Source organism: Musca vetustissima, unplaced genomic scaffold, assembly GCF_032173495.1.
Source record: "Musca vetustissima isolate MV318-11 ecotype Yass unplaced genomic scaffold, APGP_CSIRO_Mvet_v1 utg21938, whole genome shotgun sequence".
NCBI classification, from domain to species: domain Eukaryota; kingdom Metazoa; phylum Arthropoda; class Insecta; order Diptera; family Muscidae; genus Musca; species Musca vetustissima.
This window is the reverse complement of record NW_026876984.1, coordinates 144514-170134: the sequence shown is the minus strand read 5'-3', so window position 1 is coordinate 170134 and position 25621 is coordinate 144514. Positions and strand designations below refer to the sequence as shown.

The following is a 25621-nucleotide window of genomic DNA, read 5'->3' as shown; positions in this document are numbered from 1 at the left end:
CTAAAGCATGATTAACAATGATTTCTGAGAATTCCCGGCTGACCTGAGGTTGGCCCTCAGCTCAAAGCTAACATGCTTTACTGGGCGACAACTGTAAACTTTTAACCATTCGAATTGCAATGTCTGCTCGGTTATACTTCTTTTTGCTAATCGATGCCCCATTGTCATTCTACAAAAGACTATATGTACTACTGTGGGATGAGTCCGATATATACCAATTATTGTTTAAACCACTTTATTTATTGGCTTCACAACAACTATTTGCTCTTAATTTTTATATGATTTTAAATGTATTATATTTTAATTCGAATTAGTTTTTATTTAATAAATAGTCAAAAATAGAAACAGATTAATTAAATCAAATTTTCTTTTTTTTTAATTTTATATTTCAGATCAAATTTGGATCGAGCTGCCATCGAAATTATTGTCAAATCAAATCATTGTGGAAATTATAAAATGCATTTTGAAATGACAGCCAAACAAAACAGCTGACAAAATAAACCGGTCAAAATAAAACAATATTGTTTTTATTAAACGTAAAATTGAGCAACAAATCAAAACGAACGAAAAAACTCATAAATTTCATCAAAAGAAAGAAAAACATAGAAAAAAGAAGGAGAGAAAAACAAAACAACCACAACACGACACATATAATAAAATGTGGAGAAAAAAGAAAATTTTCACACGTACACACGATATAAACACTCTCTGAGATTTATATGTGCCAACTGAGCATTGAAAAGCAATGAACTACAATATTGGAAAAACGGATCACTATCAAAGAGCAAAAGGTATTGAAAAGAAAACGACAGCGAAAATATACAATTTGTATACAAGAAAAATAATATAATCAAAATAAATACAACAACAACAATATTACAAATTGTTTGAAAAACATCAAAAAATAATAGCCGACGACGCAGGCACAATTCTCAGTAGCAGCAGCCAAATAATCGAAAAAACGGCTTCGAGATGATGTTTACACGCGCCCAAGTGCGCAAACAAAAATCAAACAGCGGCAACTCTAGCGGTCAACGTCCGCGTTCCTCACGAAGTCTACAGCAGCAGCAACAGCAGTATGCCTACGACGTAAGTGTATTTTGAAAACAAAAAATTCCTCATACGCACTCAGAAACTTTTCTATTCTCTGAACATTGGATACACTGATACACTCATTGGATACACTGTGTATACAAATGAGAAAACATTCGAACATCACCAACACATTTCTCTTTTGTACTCGCGAAGAAAGATTCACTCTCGCTTGGTGTTACGCTTTATAGTTCGCATATAAACAAGATTAAAATATAACAGAATTTAAAAAAAAATCGTGGGCAATTAATCCTCACAGATTCATAACAACCTGTTAATGTTCATTAATTATAATTTTAGGACAACAGATATATAAAGCGATTTTAATCAATCCAAATATATGGTGTTCTGCTGTCTATCTACATATTCCTGTCAACCGGGCATAATTGGGGTCGTTGGTGTACCATTTGTATAAAATCGATTAATTTTATTTATGAGAGCTATATATAAATATGTACTGATTTAAAGGAAACACGTCCCATTTAGTATGCTGCAACACATCATCCAACTCTTATTTTCCCCAATAATAAAAATATTATTATTTACTTATATTATTTACAGAAGAGGTCGTAGGTATAGACTTGTAATGTTTCAGGTGGAATCATTTTAAAAAGCTGTGTCAAATATACACAATTGTTTTTGTACTTGAAATTGAAAATCGGTCAAAATGACCGTCTTCGGCAATCTAATGTTAAAGGACCCATTCGGTATACTGCAACACAGCTCGCTAACCAAAGGTTTATATCTATCGTTGGTCTATAATTTGCACGAAATCTCGAGACATATTTGCACTACTACGAAAAAATCGATTGTTTTGCTACTTGAAATATGAAAAGATGTAAAAAATATGGAGAAAATCTCTTGAATCATAACAAAATATGGATCTATACCGACTTGTCCACAAACCGATTATTTAAGCCATAATACAAATTTCAGAAATTTTAGTGGATAATTATACCCTCAGCCTTTTGGCTAATGAGGGTGAGATGACACAGTGAAAGTGTGCCTCATCGAAATATTGGTTCTAGACCCCATGTTTATTTGGACCGAATTTGTTTCAGAAAATTTTGATTTCATCCAAACTTTGCCCATCTTATTATTTCTTCCAAACTTAGTTCAAGTTCCAAGATACGGTCTACTCCTTCTGGTACCTTCCACACAGAGGCTAGTCTTAAATACGGGTTATAATGCATACATAGTTTTTTTATCAAAGCTTACGTTCTAGTTTTTTATACAGTCTCAGAACAAAATCCAAAACGCGGAACAAATTAGATAAATAGTTTAATATAAAACCTGTAAGGAAAGCAGTAAAGTCGGACGGAGCCGACTATATGTTACCCTTCACCACTATGGGTATATTAAAACCAGTGAGCGGAGCTGTATAGTCGGACGGGGCCGACCATACGATACCCTACACAACTTCCATGAAAATCTAACTTTCTGTAGTTCTATATTCTGAGGTTGGTCAATATTTCGCGATATTTGAATACTTTTGACTGGCTAGAGGTCAGCAAATGTTACTAATAATCAGTACAGCCTCTCTAATTACTAGTCCAGATTCCCCTCACCGTGGGCTGTGTTGTGATGTTCGGCTTTCGACTTAAAAATTACAAATAATTAAGTTTTCGGTCCACTTCATCCGAAAAATTATTATCTGACCATCACCTAACATTTTAGGCGTTCTGCTTGATCATAACTGGAACCTCATAGAACATTTCAAAGCGATCAGCGCTATATTTCCGCCATCCAGTGTGGTAATAGGTTACTAAATAATATATGAATACGTAAGCACCTGTAAATATTTAAGTGTAACTCCCGCATCCGAGTACCTACGACAATATAACTGGTATCAATTTAAAGGTCAACCACTCCTCTTGGATATACTATAAACATCTCGGGTCTATGTCCTTCAGTGGTAAATATATACGCCATAGAATACAAATTTTGTCATTTTTCACACAAAAGTTAGGGTCCATTTGCCCGATCACTTCTCCATGCAAAAATTCGCGATGTATGGGCCATAATTGCGGCCTCTAGAGCTTTCTGGTCACTCTAGACAAAAATAAAGTTTTTGGTCCATTTCATCCCCTAAATATTAACGGATCTTTTCCAAAACCAATAGGGGTTCATTGGCCAGAACCCACCCTACTTGCAAAATTTCGTGAAGATTGGTCCATAACTGTGGCCTGTATCGTGTTTACAAATTATAATGGACAGACAGATGGACGGACGGACACACATGTCTAGATCGAATCAGCTAGTCGAGATATGATGATCGATATACTTAAAGGTGGGTCTAGGACCAATATTTCGCGGCGTTACAAACTTTTGGGGCTGCACAAAGATATAATACCCTGACAACATAGTCGTGTAGGGTATAATGACAAAATAGTTGTGTAGGGTATAAAGATGCATCGTAAAAGGTGAAGAAAATATGCGACGTTTACCTAAATGTGAAACGACTTAGATCAATCCATAAGCATGTCATTCGTTTGTTACAATGGGACAAAATTATGTAAATCTACTTAAAGCAAATATCAATCGGGCACCCGTTGAATATTTGGAGCCCAATTAACACGAAGAGTTTAGTGCACAATTTACTTAAAATGGATGAAATGGATATGGAAGCTATATCCAAATATGAACCGATTCAACGAAACTTGTAACATATTATGTTACACAAACTTTAGTACGTTGTGCAAAATTGTGTGGCAATCGATAACTTTGGGTCGGTAAATTTTTAGGAAACTTTACACACACCATTTTAGAATCAATTCAGTACGCTATATCAAATTTCGTGCAAAATTAAAATTAAATCGGTCGAAAATATATGGGAGCTATATCTAAATCTAAGCCGATTTTTTTCGAAAATTAACACACCTCATTCTAGACTCAATTCAGTACGCTATGCCAAATTTCGTCCAAATCGAAAGATATGTTGGGACTTTGGTAAACAATTTACATTAAACCCGGCGAATGTATATATGGGAGCTATATCTAAATCTGAACCGATTTTCACGAAACTTAACACTCATCATTCTAGACTTAATTCAGTACACTATGCCAAATTTTGTGCAAATCGAAATATACATAGTGGCTTTGGTATACCATTTACATTTAATCGGTCGAACATATATGTATATGGGAGCTTTATCTAAATCTGAACCGATTTTCAAAGAATTTTACACACATCATTCTAGAATCAATTCAGTACGCTATGCCAAATTTCGTTGAAATCGAAAGATATATAGGGGCTTTGGTGAACCATTTACATTAAATCGGTCCAAAATATATATGGGAGCTATATCTAAATCTGAACCGATTTTTTCCCAATTTCAATAGGGTTCGTCCTTGGGCCAAATAGACAAGCTGTTCCAAATATCATCCAATTCGGATCATAAATGCGAAATGTTTACAATTTAACATGGACTGGCAGACAGCGTCCGTCCGGACATGCATAAATCGACTTTGAAAGTGATTATATGCATATTCTCAAAAGGAACCATGCGCCTATCTCGTTTCCTTTTGCCTGTTACATATATATGCACAAATACATAAACATGATATAAAAAGGGGGTTATATGGGGACTATTCCAAAATGGGGGCGATTATTAATATTTTTTGATAGGAGATTTGTTACCATATACGACAACAAAATACCAAATTGCAGCGAATTCGCTAGAAAAATGCGCTTAATAACCCTAAAATACCGAAAATTGCGGGGTACCCTTATATGTGGGCTACCTGAAAAAGTGGTCCGATATTTATAATTTTTAATAGAGGCATTTGGTGCCCAAATAGAACCCAATTTACCAAATTTCATCGAATTGGGTTGAGCAGCGCGCTCAAGAACCCCAAAATATAAAAAATTGGGCGGTACCCTTATATGGAGGATATGCCTAATCGTGGATCGATATAGCCCATCTTCGAATTTGACCTGCCTGCAAACAAAAGGCAAAATTTTGACGATCTATCTCAATTTGTTTAGACGCTAGAGCGATTACAACAGACCGAAGGACTCGCTTAAAACGTCATAGAATTCATGATCTCCACTCCGCTGTTCTTTTTACATAAAAATGATTGGTATAATTAAGTCGATAAAAAATTCACAGTTTTATAGCATATGGTCGTTTTATTTTACATTTAATTATTTATTTAAAATATTTTTATATTAGAGAAATTTTCTAATAAATGGTCCAAATTTTTATTAAACAATACGTTTCCATTGTTTATACTTCACCTTGTTTTTGAGGTACAACAAACAAAAATCGAACAAAAAACACACCAAAATTAAAGCACAATGATCGCTCACTGTGTTCGTTCGTTTATTTATTTATTTTTGTTTATTTCTGGTGTTTTTTTTTTCATTATTTTTAGAATCGCTACAAACCATCAAACTTCCCAGGAGGTAGTGGCAGTAGTTCTGCTGCAGCATTATTAGGTCTTGGCGGCAGCAGCAGTAATAGTACAACCAGCAGTGGTGGTGTACGACTGAGGGATCGTGACAGAGATCGAGACAGGGACAGAGACAGAGATCGGGATAGCAGAGAAGGAACAGCAAGTATTGCGGAACGCAGCAGTGGTTATTACAGTGATTTATACAATAGCAATCCATCATTGCTGCATCATCCGCAGCACAGCCGCTACTCAAGTTATGAACTACCCCGCCAACACTCGAAGGAGGATTCATATTCACCGCATCGTTCATACGGTGAAAAATCAACAGCCTATGTGGATCGACGTACCAGGCCACGAAGTATTACAAATCGCCGGGGTGCTATCAAACATCAAAAGTATTTAAAAATGTTTTAATTTTTTACATGCAATTTTATTAATCAAATATTTTGTATCTATTTTTACAGAACACACGAAATCAATGGTCATCGTTTTGTGGCGAAATTTTTTCGCCAACCAACATTCTGTGCCTTTTGTAATTTGTTTCTGTGGGGTTTTGGAAAGCAAGGATACCAGTGTATAAGTAAGTAAACAAGGAGTGTATTTCATTAAATAAATAAATGATATTAAATATTCGGTGGTACATGAGCTTTATTTAAGATAAAACTTGGCACAGATCATTTATTTAGCCCAAGTTCGAACCCTATTGAAATTTGTGAAAATCGGTTCGGATTTAGAAAATGGTGCACCAGAGTCAAATTTAGCCCGATTGACACGAAATTTTGCACAACATTTTTAGCAAATGGTGAACAAAAGACCCAAAATTATGTCGATTGGCACCACGTACTGAAGTTATTGAAATCAGTCCAGGTTTAGAAATAGCTCCTTTATATAATTTCGTCCGATTTTATGTGAATTGTGCACCAAAATCTTCATGTTGGTTCGATTGACACCAAATTGTGCACATCGTTCTAAAGTTAGCCTAGCCTAACGTATGTTAAGTTAAGATATTAAATTCTGCATAGAATATTGTGTTTTGTCAAAATTGGTTCAGATGCATTCGACCGACTTCATATAATTTGTGCACCATATAATCCAATTGAGAACCAGTAAGGAAAGTAGTAAAGTCGGACGGGACCGACTATATGATACCTTTCACCACTATGCGTATATTAAACAGGACTATAACATAAAATTGGATGAAAAAAATGTGATATCTATCTAAATGTGAATCTACCTAGATCTATCCATAAAGTATGTCAATCGACTTCAAACAAATATAAATAGGTCATCCGTTGGGCTATATCTGCACTTCTAGAAAACGCAACTACGTAATTCTATGCTCAATTTTGTAAGTTGTGCAAAATTTGATGTCAATCTGACTAACATGAGGAGTTTGATGCCCAATTTACTTGAAATCGGGCGAAAATATATATGGAAGCTCTATCCAAATATTGAGGGATTTCAAACAAACTTGTCACAGGTTAGGTTATATTAATTTCAGAACGTTTTGTTCCTATTGGTTCCTTAGTACGTCAATTACTTAAAATCAATCTATAATTAAAGGGAGTTATATCTAAATCTGGACCGATTTTCACGAAACTTGGCAGACATCATTCTAGGCTCAATTAAGTACGTTATGCCAAATTTCGTGCAAATCGAAAGATATATAGGGACTTTGGGGCACCATTTACTTGAAATCGGACGAAACTATATATGGGAGCTATATCTAAATATGGACCGATTTTCTCCAAACTTGGCATACATCACTCTAGACTTAATTCAGCACGTTATACCAAATTTCGTGCAAATCAAAAGATATATAGGGACTTTGGTGCACCATTTACATGAAATCGGACGAAACTATATATGGGAGCTATATCTAAATCTGGACCGATTTTCACGAAAATTGGCAGACACCATTCTAGACCTAAATGATTAGGCTGTACCAAATTTCGTGCAAATCGAAAGATATATAGGGACCGTTTACATTAAATCGGTTAAATAAATATATGGGAGCTATATCTAAATCTGAACCGATTTTTCCCAATTTCAATAGGGTTCGTCCTTGGGCCGTATAAGTGACCTATGTCAAATTTCATCCAATTCGGATCATAAATGCGACCTGTACTTTGTTTACAATTTAACATGGACAGACAGACAGACGGACGGACGGACATGAATAAATCGACTTAGAAAGTGATTCTATGCATATTCTCAAAAGGAACCATGTGTCTATCTCGTTTCCTTTTGCCTGTTACAAACATATGCACAAAGACATAATACCCTGTACCACAGTGTGGTGAAGGGTATAAAAAATATAGAACGGCTCTCTGTGTTGTAGCATAATGAATAGTTTGATTTTAATCGATTTGCATAATTTTGTCCCATTGCACAAAAACGACTCTAAATTAGCTCCGACGAAATGGAATTTGGCATACGTTACCTAGGACATGTGTGTGGATTGATGTACCCAATAAGAACCCATTGAACCAAATTTCAACGAATTCCAAAATACCGAAGTTTGGGGGGTACACTTATATGGGGGCTATGCCTAAACGTAGACCGATAAAGTTCATCTTCGAACCTGCAGATAAAAGACAACTCTATGCAAACTTTTGGCTTCTATCTCAATTCGTTTATTTGCCGATCACCTACTTTATAGGGTCGGAAATTATTTTTTCGAAAAACGAACTTAATATAACCTCCATACTATGGCGGAGGGTACACAAAGGTGCAAATGTACCCGGTTATTTATCGTAGGGTTACGTCAGATATAGACACATATCAGTCAGTCAGTGGTCCTTGAAAAATACGAGGTCTGTTAGGATGCATATCTTGATTAAAGCCAAAGTGGTAAAGGGTATACTTTGCTTTCCTTACTGGTATTCCTTATAATTACCGACTTTTCCATTTCGCCATAATCCACGAAATTATCGATGAGGAGATCTCCAAAAAAATGTACATATATTTTCAAAACATTAACATTCAAATAAGCCGCTCTTTGTAACTCCCCCAAAGGTTCAAAATGATATAATGATACCTAGAAAATGTGGGTATATTAGAGAATATTTGCACGTGTTTTCAAACGTATTGACCATATTTTGGGTCCTCATTGTGTTACACATCTTCCTACCAAAATTATCAAAAATTGGTCATCATAGTATGATTGGTATTTTAAAAAGTATGGACACTCTCTCCCATCGAAATAACTCTAATTCAGTGATGCTCACGGAGAGAGGATGACAATTTGTAAATGTATGTGTGAGACTATTACACAAAGCTAAAGAGGCCCACACACGGCAAACAAGTGCGGTCCATCGGTGTGTATGAAAAATTAATAAAAGTAAAATGTTCTCTTTTTTTGGGTCGTCATTTCGCTGTCCATCTTCAATCTTAAAAAACAAAAGTTGAGGTGATCGCTAGAGTTCAAGGGCGTGCATCCCTACTCTAATTTTGTATTTCAATGCTCAATAGAGGCCCCATACAAGGGTATTTGTTCCCACCCGATTTTTATACCCTCCACCATAGTATGGAGGGTATAATAATTTTATCATTCCGTTTGTAACTCATCGAAACATTCATAAAAGTATATATATTCTTGATCAGGGTAAAATTCTAAGACGACCTAGCCACGTCCGCCCGTCTGTCCGTCTTTTGTCTGCAGGTAGGTCAAGATCGAAGATGGCATATATCGGTCCACGTTTAGGCATAGTCCCCATACCGCCCAATTTTCGATATTTTGTGGTTCTTGAGCGCTCTTTTCAACCGAAATCGCTGAAATTTGTATATTGGATTATTTTTGGGTACCAAATGTCTATACTAAAAATTATAAATATCGGTCCACTTTTTCTGGTAGCCCCCCTTATAATGGTACCCCCAATTACGGTATTTTGTGGGGTTATAAGCGCGTTTTTAAACCGTGTTCGCTGAAATTTGGGTTCTTATTGGGAACCAAGTTTCTCCACTACATATTATTAATATAACCCCATTTTTTCGGGTAGCCCCCATATAAACACCCTCATTTTTCTGTATTTTGGGGTTTTTGAGCGTTCTTCAACCGAATTTGCTGTAATTTGGTATTTTGTAGTCGAATATGCCCCTTTTATGGGTAGTTCCCATATAACCCCCTTCTTATATTAAAATAGTTAGCTGATTAGTTCCGTGTGTAAGGGTTGTCGCCATATAGGCGTATTCTACAATAGTATAGGGGATAGTCGTTACTCGAAATAGTCAGTTGTACTCTACAAATTATGGAATTCAAAGAAAAAATAATTAAGCTTTCTATGGAAATCGTAATCAAAAACTCGAACCTGACGATAATGAAATATATCGGCCAACATTTAGGCATCTCCCTCATATAAGTATACCTCCTGGAGGAAAGAATTGAGACACAAAACAAAAATATTGGGTTCAAAATTGGCATATGTCGGTCATTGATTAGGCATAGCCCTCATATAATTATAGCCCCAAATATTCGATAATTCCTACATTATGGAATTTAACTTTGTAATCTAAATTGCTGTAGTTTGAGGATTGTATTATCTAACATGCGTCATTAGTATCAGTCCACGCTTTGGGGTTTTCAGAAATTAATTTGTATTTGGTGTACACAATGGTTTACATAAATCGATATAGGTTCACTTTTTGGTTTGTTCTCAATATTTTCATTTCAAGTTTCTGTCAGTATACCAAACTTACCGTTTTTTCACTTGTTCAAATTATATTCCTTATAATTATTTTCATTTTTTTTATTTATTTCATTTTATTTTCAGCCTGCCAAACTGCTGTGCATAAAAAATGTCATGAAAAATTGTTGGGCAAATGTTCGGGTTCGGTATTTGATTCCGCAAGTACTATTGTAAGTTTATTAAAATTTATTTATTCGAATTCAATACCAAAAAATTTTCGCTTATTTCAGTTACTGCGTGAACGTTTCAAAATTGATATGCCACATCGTTTCAAGCCGCATACATTTATGTCACCAACATTCTGTGATCATTGTGGTTCAATAATGGGTGGATTTTTTATACAGGGTCTGAAATGTGAAGGTAAGTGCAGATATTTTTTATATATTTTAAAAAAATTTGTTGTTGTATGTGGTATACCAAATTGTGAATTAATTAAAATACACGTTGAGTGGGGAAAATCAATAGAGGTGGAGAAGAGCGCCATCTGTTGAATTTTAAATACAATTACTGTGTTGAATTACTTAGCAAATACACAAACCAAAGGTATTTTATTAACCCATTAAATACAGTGTGTTGAATATAATGCGTTTGTAGATGATACACAATGTGCAGAAAAAAGGAAATTATCCACAGCTACACATGTATAGTATTCACATATTTATGAACAATTTTTGTTCTTTTGATTTTAATAAAATATAGTTGTTGTTAATGAGATGTAATATTAAGAACAATAACAAAATATAGAACATTCGAAAAATGATGCATGTTTTCATCTTCCAATTGATATAAATATACATTCCGGTTGATTCAATAAGACTTATTTACTGAAAACCTTGCTGAAAATTGAAAATATTACAGACCAATCCGATACTTTTTCATGATGTACAATCTTTACGAAATTCATTATTGTATATAGATATAAGGTTTTCTTCTGGGCAAGGTTCCGGAAAAAATATATGCATGTTTATGAGCGACGTTTTCGTATATTATTTAAATGTCAAAAAAATCTCGTTTTTTGTTTAGGTCTCGAGAAATAAAAACTCTCATTCGATTTGATGAGGCACACAAGTTGAACCCATTCAGTCTCAAAAAATATTTTTGTCGGAATAAAAATCTAAAATTTTGTACTTCAAATCATAGGCAAACAAATTAAAAGCGTTAAAACATCATGTTAAACCCCACACAATATAAAAAAACACTGAAAGGGTTATTACATTAAACTTACATTCTACGGAGTTTTTCAGATCAAGGGTCAACAATCTATCTTTCATAAAAAGGCAACTTTTCCCAAAAAGAAGACATATACGCCATAATATACAAACTTGTTACATTTTTACACAAACATCTTGGTCCATTTGACCCGATATATAGTGACCGATAATCTCCAAAAAAGGGATTGCTGTAAAATTTCGTGATGTTAGGTTCAAAATTGTGTTCTAGACCGACCAACTAAACAGATAAACATTAAGTTTGTTCGTGCCTTAAATATTAACCTACCATTACCAAAAAATATAGGTGCCGTACTAAATGCAAAATTTTGTGACGTTTGGTCTAAAACTGCACTGCTATTACAAGTTATAATGAACAGACGGACAGACTTGGAAAACATGTCCGACGATGTTGAAAATAATAAGTAAAGCCACAGATTGTAAAGACCCGACTTCTGTTTTCTGGGAGGTCAAATATAATAGAGGTCCATACTAGTCCACATTGTGGCATAGCCTCACCACACTGTAGTACAGGGTATTATGTCTTTGTAGATATGTTTCTAACAGGCAAAACGCAACGAGATAGACACATGGTTCCTTTTGAGAATATGCATCGAATAATTTTCGGAGTCGATTTATGCATGTCCATTAGTCTGCCTATCCATGTTAAATTGTAAACAAAGTACAGGTCGCATTTATGATTCGAATTGGATGAAATTCGGCAAAGAGCATTAATTTGGCCCAGGGGTAGGGTTCGTCCTTGAAATTGGGAAAAATTGGTTCAGACTTAGATATAGTTCCCATATATAATTTCGTCCGATTTTAAGTAAACGGTGCACCAAGAATCCAAAGTTAGACCGATTGGCATAACACGTGTCACGTTTTGTTAAAATCGGTTCAGATTTTGATACATCCCCCATATATATTTTCGGGCGATTTTATGTAAATGATCCACCAAGGACCCACAATAAGACCGATACGCGCAAATAGGCACTTTATGTTTATTGGGCTCCAAATAGTCAACGAATGGCGGACCTTTGAAAAAATATTTTAGGAAAATCGCCAATTTTATACTATAAAATGAGTTAAGAAATATTTTGACCGATTGAATTTATCCTAGTTCATACGATAGCTATACACTCACAGAGAAACGTCCCAAAATTTGGAATGGATCGGATTATTAATTTTTGAGTTATCGTGCCCGCCATTCCCTAAAACGCTGTTTGGAGAAAAATGCGTTTAAGCCTTCTTGCCGTCACTTGATGCTAGCACAATAAATCGGCTATATCTTCAAGAGTTTTTGAGATTTTCCCTTGTACATAACAATAGATGTACATAACAAATTGTAAACAATTGACTCTCTGCAAATGAAAAATTTAGTATAGGTTGCACAATGATATGTTTATGATCTGATCTATATCGGTTCACATTTAGATAAAGACCACTTAATTTAGTTCAACCAATGTCATGTTAATAATCCTTCAAAATACGTTATTAAAGAAAGGTCCTTATTTTTGATGGCGGGCATGATAACTTCTCACTGGAACATCGGAATCCGAAAATTCCAACGGTGTTAGAAAGAGTACATGTCTGGATCTCGTATGAACCAGGATTATTGACTTCGCTCTAAAGTTAACAAAATGGCGGACCTTTGAAAAAATATTTTTGAAAAATCGCCGATTTTTGACCAAAATCCAAGCTAACAAATAAGGAAGATCTTCACCGATTGACTTTATACTAGTTCATACGATAGCTAAACACTCACAGAGAAACGTGTAAAAATTTGGAATCGATTGGGTTATTAGTTTTTGAGTTATCGTGCCCGCCATTCGCAAAGGAGAAAAACGCGTTTAAAGTTTGAGAAGCCCTTCAGCCGTCACTTGATGCTGACACAATAAATCGGCTATATCTTCAAGAGTTCTTGAGATTTTCACTTGGAATTTTGTAGGGACATTCTTGAATTAGTGTATATTTGAATTAAATCAAAAAAAAAATTGACCCCGAGAATGGGGGTCCCCTTAAGTCATGCAATAAAGGATTTATCCTCCGAAAACTGGAAATGGCACATTGAAGGCATATCTATTGGGAACAAATTAGCGGCACCTTTGTATGAAATCGAGCACCAGAATTGGCCAACCGGAGAGGTGTCGCGTCCCACCAGGACAACGCTAGGCCACACACATCTACAGTATCTTCTATGACAGATACATTATTAAGTTACCTTTAAAATGGCAACAAATCATATCGGACATTCCGAAGCATGTTAAATAAAGTCCTATAGTTCACATAAAAATAATAGTTTTCTTTATCCCCAACCTATTATATGGAATTATAATCAACCCTTACAAATACCATTCAGAAATCTAAGACAAATTACATGCACATCGGGCAGAATTTGCTTCCTTGTTGTATCATTTGTATGAAATCGAGCAAAATTATATTACATGTAAATCTGGACCAATTTGAGCAACTGTGGCATACACCATTTGGTATGATGTATACCACCATCCAAGACCTCGGTTGGGAAAAGTGGCTAAAGGTTTCAAAGTATAAAACATTTGGGGGCTAACAAAAACATGGCCCGATATTCCTCATTTGAAATATTATACATCCTAGGTGTAATAGTAGTGCAGTAGTGTAATTCAATATACGGATAGGGAGACATACATGGCTAAATCGATATGCATTGCCCTATTTGCCTAATGTTTCAAATATCAATATAAATTGTATATAAGAGCTAAATATACGAAACATGGGCCTATATAAAACATTTTCTGCAAAGATGTATACCACCATCCAAGACCTCGGTTGGGAAAAGTGGCTAAAGGTTTCAAAGTATAAAACATTTGGGGGCTATTACAAAACATGGCCCGATATTCCTCATTTGAAATATTATACACCCAAGGTGTAATAGTAGTGCACATGTAATTCAATATATGGATATGTATTTTTTTCTGATCAAGATTATATACGTTATAGGGTCTCCGTCGAATTTTTCGAGGTATTACAAACGCTATTAATACCATATTGTGGAGGGTATATTATAGGGATTTCATTTAAGTTTAACAACTTTTTAGAAGCTAAAATAAGGCCGATCGCACTATGTGACACACCTATATCAATTTTCCACACTCATTTCAATACATTCAAATTCACTAGAAATTTCCCGTTAAATGTTATCTGGCTTATTGATTAATTTGTGAAAATTTTAAATGGTCAATAAGTATTAAACGATATGTAGAATAAAAAATGTATTTTCATTTCGCTAAATATTCAAAATCTGATTTATTGGCATAACATAAATTTAAGATATTCTGTGAATCACAATTTTTGTACACAGTCAATGGCATATTTACGCAGTTAATATGGACATTTTCATATATGATTTGTTCGATGTATTCCTATGAACAATAATATGGAACTAAACAAAATTCCCCTACCTGACAGATAAGGCGTATGAATAATAAAACAGATGATAGTAACGTTAACGTATTTGTTTAAGGGGATTCCTTGAAATATTAGTGGTTTTTGGTATTTTCTTTCGATTTGAATTAGAACAAACAAAAAAATGTACATCACATTTGATTGATTCTTGTATAAACAATGATATAGAAAACAAAACAATAAATCGCAGAGAATTAAAATGTTGTTCTTTTCGCATTTCCTTGTGTAACGCAAAGAAATATATGTATGTATGTATTTGTGTGTAGTGGTTGCTCTCTTTTTTTTAAGAAATTAATGCACACACCATCAACAATTCACACCTGATTTCGAAATCATATTTTCATCTATGTGGGAACTGAGTATGTATGTGAGGGATTGGTTGGCTGGCACAATGACAACGTTGATGACACACAATAGACTACTTAGTGGATTGTTGAATGTGTCCACATTATTATTTTTGTTTGTCGTAACACATCTGCACACATACACCCAGATGACAATTTGCTAGAAATCTTCCATCAGTAAATCCAACATTTGAATGCAATATTTCAAATTCTAAGGAAGTTCAATGACATTTTCTCTTAATAAATAATTTCTATATAATTTTTTTTTCTTTATTTTTCGATGCCATGGTAGCATTTTGATTTGTCTATATATTAACACATTTTTTAGAGTTTAATCCATTGCCAAATAATTCAAATGTTAAATATCTCATTATGATATTTTGAGATGCTCTGGGTCATGTTGAGAATTTCCCGCACATTTCTTCTTTGAATGCAATATTATATACATATGAATAAATATATATTATTTATATTGTATATTAATTTGACGTTTCTTTATTTAGACTCGTATTAAAAATAAATTTCATAAAACGATGTAGAACAAATGTCTGATTATTTAAATGATTCTGTCAAGCGGAGGTGTTACAAAAAAAACCCGAAGTGGACAAAGAATAAATGATTTCAAGGACAATCGATAGGCTATGTCATTATACGAATTATCACACAAATGTCCATTGTCCTTTTCTATAGGAAAAATTAATTACAATTGAATTTGGTTCAAAGTATAACTGATTAATGGCAGATTTATATATTTTGAATAATCATCACGAAATAAAGATCCCATTAAATTTTCAATATTAGATCCCCTCATGTTTCTATAATAAGTGTCTATAATTTGTTATTTTTGGCGTTTTCAAAAGCTAACAAAACACCTTGCAAAAAATATCGTTATTGGTTAATGTTTTAATAAGTCCACATAGACATGAGCATATCCCGAATTTCCCGAATTTTGGATGGTAATTGTGTTTCCGATAGGAAATTTCTCCACCAAAAAGTAGAGTGTATATTGAATTTGTCAAAAAATATATATTAATATTTTACCTCATTTTCAATAAATATTCTGAAGGACAATTGAAATAGAATCGAACGATATTAAATATGTGATCTACATAGATAATATTCTTTCCTTTATTCATTGGGAACAAATGGCATTTACAAGAAAATTCCATTCTATCCTATTATTACTATGTTTTGTTAATTTTTATACCCTCCACCATAGTATGGAGGGTATATATTAATTTTTGTCATTCCGTTTGTAACTCATCGAAATATTCATTTCCGACCCTATAAAGTAAAATTCTAAGACGATCTAGCCATGTCCGTCTGTCCGTCCGTCTGTTGTAATCACGCTGAAGGATTTGAGATAGGGTGCTGGAATTTTGCATAGGGTTGTCTTTGTCTGCAGGCAGGTCAAGTTCGAAGATTGGATATATCGGTCCACGTTTAGGCATAGCTCCCATATAACAGTACCCCCCAATTTCCGGTATTTTGGGGTTCTTTGGCGCGTTTTTCAACCGAATACGCTGAAATTTGGTACATTGGGTTCTTATTGGGTACTAAATATATCCACAAATAATTAAAAATATAGGTCCACTTTTTCTGGTAGCCCCCATATAACGGTACTTCAAAATTTTCAGTATTTTGGGGGTTTTTATCCTATTTTTCCACCGAATTGGCTGTAATTTAGTATTTCGAGTTCTTAATAGGTACCAAATCTCTCCACATAAAATTATAAATATACGTCAACGTTCGGATAACCCCCCTATAAGGGTACCCCCCAATTTTCGGTATTTTGGGGTTCTTGAGCGAGTTTTTTCAACCAAATTCTTTGTAATTTGGTTTTTTGTAGTCGTATATGGTAACAAACCTCCCTCCTCAACCATAGTCCTCACATATCACTTTCTGAGTCGCGTTATGCATGTCCGTCTGTCCATGTATTTTTGTTAATAAAGTACAGGTCGCATTTGTAATCCGATTTGGATGAAAATTGGCACAGTTCACCTATTTGGCCCAAGGACGAACCCTATTGAAATTGGGAAAAATCGGTTCAGATTTAGATATAGCTTCCATATATATTTTCGTCCGATTTTAGGTAAATAGTGCACCAAAGTCCCTATATATCATTCGATTTGCACGAAATTTGGCATAACGTACTGAATTAAGTCTAGAAGGTGTGTGTAAAATTTCGTGAAAATCGGTTCATATTTAGATATAGCTCCAGGGATGGTTCGTGTGACGAATTTTTAGGTTTTCGACTGTCAAAAGGGTGTAAACGTCGAAAACGTCATATACCTGTAATAAATGTAGTTAACGTCATTTATTCCAATATTATTGCAATATACTGTTATTTTCAAGAATATATATTATTTTTACATATATCTGACTAGAACTACACTAGAACTGTTAAAAAATTCTAAACTTTTTGGAGAAGAAAATTTTGAAATTTGATATGGATTTGAGTAAAGCATACTTAATTTCCAAATTCATTAATGGAAATAGCTATTTTATCAAAAACCTAATGGTTTTTGGTGGGTTTCCGACGTTTCTGACGTATGTATTATACGTCGGAAATGTATGTCATTTACGTCACTATTTCTGACGGACCATCTCTGTATAGCTCCCATATATATTTTCGTCCGATTTTAGGTAAATAGTGCACCAAAGTCCCTATATATCCTTCGATTGGCACGAAATTTGGCATAGCGCACTTAAATAAGATTGGAACGATGTGTGTTAAATTTCGTGAAAATCGGTTCAGATTTAGATATAGCTCCCATATATAGTTTCGCCCGATTTAAGGTAAATAGTGTACCAAAGTCCTTATATATCCATCGATTTGCACGAAATTTGGCATAGTGCACTTAATTAAGTCTAGAACGATGTGTGTTAAATTTCGTGAAAATCGGTTCAGATTTAGATATAGCTCCCATATATAGTTTCGTCCGATTTAAGGTAAATGGTGTACCAAAGTCCCTATATATCTTTCGATTTCAACGAAATTTGGTATAGCCTACTGAATTAGGTCTAGAATGATGTGTGCTATGTTTCCTGAAAATCGGTTCAGATTTAGATATAGCTCCCATATAGTTTCACCCGATTTTAGATAAATGGTGCACCAAAGTCCCTTTCATGATTTGCACGAATTGGTGTAGCATATTGAATTAGGTCTAGAATGATGTGCGATTAGTTTTGTGAAAATCGGTCTAGATTTACAAATAACTCTCATATTTCATTTCGCACGATTTTAGGTAAATGGTGTACCAAAGTACCTATATATCTTTCGATTTGCACGAAATTTAGTATAACGTATGGAATTGAGCCTGGAATTATGTCTGCCAAGTTTTGAGAAAATCGGTCCAGATTTAGATATAGCTCCCACATATAGTTTCGTCCGATTTCATGTAAATGGTGCACCAAAGTCCCTATATATCTGTCGATTTGCTACTGAACTGAGCCTAGAGTGATGTCTGGCAAATTTCGTGAAAATCAGTTGAGATTTAGTACAAAATTGAGCATTGAATAACGTAGTTGCGTTTTCTAGAAGTACAGACATAGCCCAACGGATGACCTATTGATATTTCAAACAAATATCGATTTACATACTTTTGTCACATTGTAACAAACGAATGATGTGTTTATGTATAGATCTAGGTCGATTCACATTTAGATAAATATCACATATTTTATTTGTTCCAATTTCATGTTAATAGTGCTGTTTAATATGCCCATAGTGGTGAAGGGTATCATATAGTCGGCCCCGTCCGACTTTACTACTTTCCTTACTGGTTTTTTCTTATTTCTAGAGTAATAGTTCTGCGCCACGTATTTCTACGACGGCCAGATATTCTTGAGCAATGAGGATTCCAATCTAGTGCGTCTTTGGCTATGATTGCAGGTCTTTTTCTGAGTGTGTGGCCTATCCATTTTCTTTTTGTAATTTGGTGTTCAATAGGTACTTCGTTCATTTTATTCCACAGTTCCATATTTGATATTTTTTCTACCAAAATATACGGCAAATAATAGGCAGACATTTGTTTATGAAGAGTAAGAGTACCTGAACCATTGATTTTGATAGCATATAAGTTTCACTTCACATAGATAATATTAGGTTGGAGAAAAATAAATCCATTATGAATTGTGGATAAAATCGGAGAAATGATCAAAATTGACCGGCATGTTAGCAGTCGTAACATTGCCCATTGGAGCTAAAAATCGACCATAAAACAGTTTTGAAACATTTACACAAAGCTGGATTCAGAAAGAAACTCTATGTTTGGTTACCACACAAATTAACAGAAAAAAATAGGATGGATCGAATCTCCATCTACGAAGCCTTGGCCAAACTGAATGAGATAAACTCATTTCTTAAACGGATGGAGATGAGAAATGGATCACATACGAAAACCCTGTGCGAAAACGATCGTGGTCAAAAAACGGTGAAGAACCTAAAACGGAGGCCAAACCAGGACTAACGGCCAGGAAGGTTCTACTATACATTTGATGGGACTGGAAGGGGATTATTTAGTTTGAGTTGCTTCCATATGGCCAAACGCTAAATTCTGATCTCTATTGTCAACAACTGGACCGCTTGAACAGGAGAGGTGTCGAGTCCCACCAGGACAACGCTAGGCCAAACACATCTACAGTGACTCGCCAGAACCTTCGGGAGTTTAGTTGGGAAGTTTTATTGCATCCGCCATACGATTTCATCTTTTTCTTGCATTACAAAATTCCTTTAATGATAAAAAAATTGGTATCTAGGGAGGGTTGTGAAAATCGACTACTAGATTTTTTTTGCAAATAGAGAGCAGGACTTCCATGAGAGAAACATTATGAAGTTACCTTTAAAATGGCAACAAATTATACAACAAAACGGTGAATACTTATCCCAAATCAGCATGTTAAATAAAGCTCATATAAAAATAATGGATTTCTTTATCCCCAACCTAATATATGCAATTATAATCAACCCTTACAAATACCATTCAGAAATCTAGGAATTACATGCACATCGGGCAGAATTTGCTTCCTTGGTGTATCATTTGTAAGAAATCGAGTAAAATTATATTATATGTAAATCTGAACAAATTTGAGCAACCGTGGCATACACCATTTGGTATGCTGCAGCACAGTGTGCTACCCAAATTTTATCCCGTTTTGAAAACCGTTTATTATTTGGGTCACAAATTGCATAGCCTCAGACGAAAATATGGTGCGGACGAAAATATATGTGGAAGCTATATTTAAATCCGAACCGATTTTCACGAAACCTAGTAGACTTAATTCAGTACTTTATGCCAAATTTCGTGCAAATCGAAAGAAATTTAGGTACTTTGGTGCACCATTTATATAAAATCGGACGAAAATATATATGGGAGCTATATCTAAATATGAACCGATTTTCCCGAAACTTAACCAGGAAATCAGCTGTGTTTACAATTAGACATGGACAGATGGACGGACGGACAGGCATAAATCGACTCAGAAAGTGATTATATTCATATTCTCAAAAAGAATCATGTGTCTAACCTATACCCAAAGGCATAATACCCTGTACCACAGTGTGGTGAAGGGTATAATAAGACTCTTTGTCAATATTACAAAAACAACTGCCACACACATGGCGTCCACCACTTATAATATAAAATATGTTATAAAACTGTATGAATTATACATTTATGAATATTGCTTCATAAATTTATTATTTGTACAGTCTCTTTATTCTTGTCTTTATGCCAATTTGGCAAAGTTGTTGTTCTTGTCGTGTTTCTTTTTTTTTTTAATAAATATTGTTTATATTATTGATATTTACCTTTAATATATTTATGCATTAAAAATGCTCGTACACGGAAAATATATTTTCCGTATTTTTTTAATGAATCACTTTGTCGTAAAATAAAAATTGCATATAATATAGTTGCGAGAAGAAACAAAAAATACATATTTTCTAATTCTAAAAAAAAGAAAAAACAACAACAGCAACATCAACATCAATGCGTAAACACACACAAAATGAATGTTTTATTATTTCTCATTAATTATTTTCATTTAATTCGCATTCATTATTTTGTTCTTTAAAAAAAAAATCACACACACACAATTTATATATTTCAAGGAATGAATGGTCATTTTTTTCTTAGGTGTTTTTCGATTATTGGAATTGTGAAATCTATTTTTTGCCACTATCTTAATGAGATTTTTGGCATCTGCTAGACACCTTTTCGAATTTAATATTTATATGTGTCATTATATCGACTGATTGAAATGACAAATCATTGGGCATATTTTCATACCCTACACAACTATGTTGTCAGGGTATTATAGCTTTGTGCAGCCCCAAAAGTTTGTAACGCCGCGAAACACTGGTCCTAGACCCACCTTTAAGTATACCGATCGTCATATCTCGACTAGCTGAGTCTATCTAGACATGTGTGTCCGCCCGTCTGTCCATTATAATTTGAAGACACGATACAGGTCACAGTTATCAATCTTCAAGAAATTTTGCATGTAGAATGGGTTCTGGCCAATGAAGACCCCTATTGTTTTTGGAAAAGATCGGTTAATATTTAGGGGATTCAATGGACCAAAAACTTTATTTTTGTCTGTTTTTCTGGTCGCTCCAGAGGCCGCAATTATGGGCCAAACACCGCGAATTTTTGCATGGAGAAGAGGAATGGCCAAAGAATAAGCATGCCTGTTTTGATAAAGATCAGTCCATATTTAGCGGGTCAAATGGACCCAAGTTTTTGTGTAAAAAATTACAAAATTTGTAAAAATACTACAAAATTTAGTATATCCAAGATGATTGATACCAATTATATTGTCGTAGGTACTCGGATGCGAGAGTTACACTTAAATATTTACAGCCTATTACCACGTATATACCAGTTATGGTCAAGGACAGTGCCTAAAATGTTAATGGACATAAGTGGACCGAAAACTTTTCGAGTCGAAAGCCGAAGTTGATAGTATATCCAAGATGAGTGGTTGACCTTTAAATTGATACCAATTATATTGTCGTAGGTACTCGGATGCGGGAGTTACACTTAAATATTTACAGGTGCTTACGTATTCATATATTATTTAGTAACCTATTACCACGCTGGAGGGCGGAAATATAGCGCTGATCGCTGTGAAATGTTCCATGAGGTTCCAGTTGTGGTCAAGGACAGTGCCTAAAATGTTAGGTGATGATCTGATAATATATTTCGGATGAAGTGGACCGAAAACTTTTCGAGTCGAAAGCCGAACATCACAACACAACCCACGGTGAAGGGAATCTGGACAAGTAATTAGAGGTGCTGTACTGATTATTAGTAACATTTGATTACTTCTAGCCAGTCAAAAGTGTGCAAATATCGCGGAATATTGCTTAATCTCAGAATATAGAACCACAGTAAGTTAGATTTTCATGGAAGTTGTGTAGGGTATCGTATCGTCGGCCGCGTCCGGCTATACTGCTCCGCTCACTGGTTATAACCTATGCCATAAAATGCGAGGTATGTTCATATTGTTCTACATTTTTGAAACTACGGAAACAAATATTTGTTGTAAATTTTAATGGATTTGAAAGTCTTGCCCGATTTTCTGTATTTTTTAAGGAAATTGTACCTTTTTCTTCAAGTAAATACCGACAATTTTGCCTATAACTGTTATCAGCCTAATTATTATGAATTATCTTATGGTGCAATTGGTATTAAGTGGAAGGAATGAGCTGGCATTTTGAAGTTTGATGTAGGGATCGCTGGTGGTGTGTGTTAATGGTAAGGGGGACGTTTGGAACATTCGTGCCATAAATTTTTGGAAAAATAGTTATTTGCCATTAGACGTGGATTGTGAAGTTTGAACTTTCATGTATTCTTGTGAACAAAGTATAGGTGCGATTTGGATGAAATTTGACATAGGTTATTATTTGACCCAAGGACGAACCCTGTTGGAATATACTTTCGTCCGATCTTATGGAGCACCATACTCCCAATGTTTGTCCGATTGAGACAAAATTTTGCACAGCGTATTGAATTGAGTGTGTGTTATGTTTTGTTGAAATCGGTTCCGATTTAGATCGAGGAACTTCGGATAATATGGACTACCATTTTCAGTTTTTTTCACAACATAGTAGATTTGTTGTATAAATATATTACAGGTCAAACATTATATATTGGCCTATAAAAATGTTATTGCATTATATTAAAAGAAACTCAAAACTGCGAATAGAAACAACTTGGCGGGCAATGTGGACCAGTATGTGCGGCTAATGTGGATCAGTTAGTTAAAAGGCGGGTTGTGGATATGTTGTGATAAATTTCAATTTATTCCAATATTGGGTAATAATTAATGCAAAAATATATGGGTTCATGCTTTGGAATAGCCCCCATTTAAGAGTAACGCCTCATTTGCAGTATTTTGAAGGTTCTAGCTTCATTATCCAACCGAAGCAGCTATAATTTTCAGAGGACAGAATACATCCTCGCAGACATATTTATACCCTTCACCACACTGCGGTACAGGACATTATGTCTTTGTGCATATGTTTGTAACAGGCAAAAGGAAACGAGATAGACCCAAGGTTCCTTCTGAGAATATGCATAGAATCACTTTCTGAGTCGATGTGCGTCCGACCGTTTATCAACGTCAAATTGTAAACAAAGTACAAGTCGTATTTATTAACCGAATTGGATGAAATTTAGCACAGCTCACTTATTAGACCCAAGGACGAACCCTATTGAAATTGATTCAGATTTAGATGTAGCTCCCATATATAGTTCCGCCCGATTTTTAGTAAATGGTGCAACAAACTCCCAATATATTCTCGATTGGGACAACATTTTGTACAGAGTACTGAATTAGGTCCGGATTGATGTCTGCAAAGTTTGGTTAAAATCGGTTCAGATTTAGATATAGCTCCGATATATAGTTTCGTCCGATTTTATCTGAATGGTGCACCAAACTCTCAAGATTTTGTTAAAATCGGTTTAGATTTAGACATAGCTCCCATATATAGTTTCGTCCGATTTTTTGGGGGCAAATTTTGCACAGAGTACTGAATTAGGTTCAGACTGATGTCTGCGAAGTTTTGTTAAAATCGGTTCAGATTTAGATATAGCTCCCATATATAGTTTTGTCTGATTTTTTGTGAATGATGCACCAAACTCCCAATATTTGTCCAATTGAGGCAAAAATGTGCACAGTGTACTGAATTAGGTCCGGATTGATGTCTGCGAAGTTTTGTTAAAATCGGTGCAGATTTAGACATAGCTCCGACATATAGTTTCGTCCGATTTTATGTGAATGGTGCACCAAACTCACAAGATTTTGTTAAAACTGGTATAGATTTAAACTTTTTGTGAATGATACACCGAACTTCCAATATTTGTCCGATTGGGACAATGTTTTGCACAGAATACTGAATTAGAATCAGACTGATGTCTGGGAAGTTTTGTTACAGATACAGCTCGCATATGGGCACTTCCGCAGTCACTTACACGACTTTCAGAGGCAAAATCAGATTTTAAATCTTAAATAAATAGAAAACAATTAAATTTTTTACAATCCTCCCTTAATATTTTTTTGTAGAACTTTAGGAGTACTATCAGTGGTAAAAAAAATTGAGAGCCTCTAGTTTTTAACTTTTGAGATAAAAGCCACAAAAGAGCGGTCACTCACGCGACTTCAAATACACACGACTTTAGACATCACTACTAATAATGGGAAAACTCTGCGAATTGTGTGAATATTTTAAACTTTTAATATTCTTTACATGAATAAGAGATACCAAGCATTGTTACTGCACTTTCAAAATTTCAAAATATGGCATATCCTTTATTTGCGAAGGATTTTTCTCGGTCACTCACGCGACGTAACTCACGCGACATTGTTGATTTTGCACTTTTTATTTCTGAAGTGTCTGCATTTTTAGTCATTAAATTAGTATTTATGCTAAGAACAAATAGAAAAAATGACAAATGTGGTCTTTCTTTGTATTTTTTGCCTTTACTTTACGTATTTATACACAATTAAAGAAACAAATTATTGAACTTTGGTTTACCATTTTGCGGAAGTGCCCATATATAGTCAGATTTTGATGTAGGGCTTATATATTTTCGTTCGATTTTATGTAAATGGTGCAACGAAGGGCGTATGTTTGTTTGATATACACGAAATTTGGCAGAGGGTATTAAATTGAATATAGAATGATAACAAACCAGTGAGCGGAGCAGTATAGTCGGACGGGGCCGACCATATGATACCCTACACAACTTCCACGAAAATGTAATTTTCTATGGTTCGATATTCTAAGCTTGGGCAATATTTCGCGATAATTGCACCCCCCTTGACCGACTAGACGTTTACTCTAATTACTTGTCCAGATCCCCTTCACCGTGGGTTGTGTTGTGATGTTCGGCTTTCAATAGTGGCCTATAAATTGACACATACAAAAAAACACAAA

The 25621-nt window shown here is 34.7% G+C and overlaps 1 protein-coding gene across 1 annotated transcript in view; it reads left to right on the top strand.

Moving 5' to 3' along the window:
* Window positions 1-5546: 5546 nt before the first annotated feature.
* Window positions 5547-25621, top strand: part of LOC133321514 (putative protein kinase C delta type homolog) — a 90920-nt gene continuing 70845 nt past the window's right edge. The window contains exons 1-4 of the mRNA XM_061530598.1: window positions 5547-5885; window positions 5955-6070; window positions 10263-10348; window positions 10409-10538. Of these exons, the coding sequence (XP_061386582.1) occupies window positions 10436-10538 (103 nt within the window). The 5' untranslated portion in view covers window positions 5547-5885; window positions 5955-6070; window positions 10263-10348; window positions 10409-10435. The remainder of the gene's footprint in view (window positions 5886-5954; window positions 6071-10262; window positions 10349-10408; window positions 10539-25621) is intronic.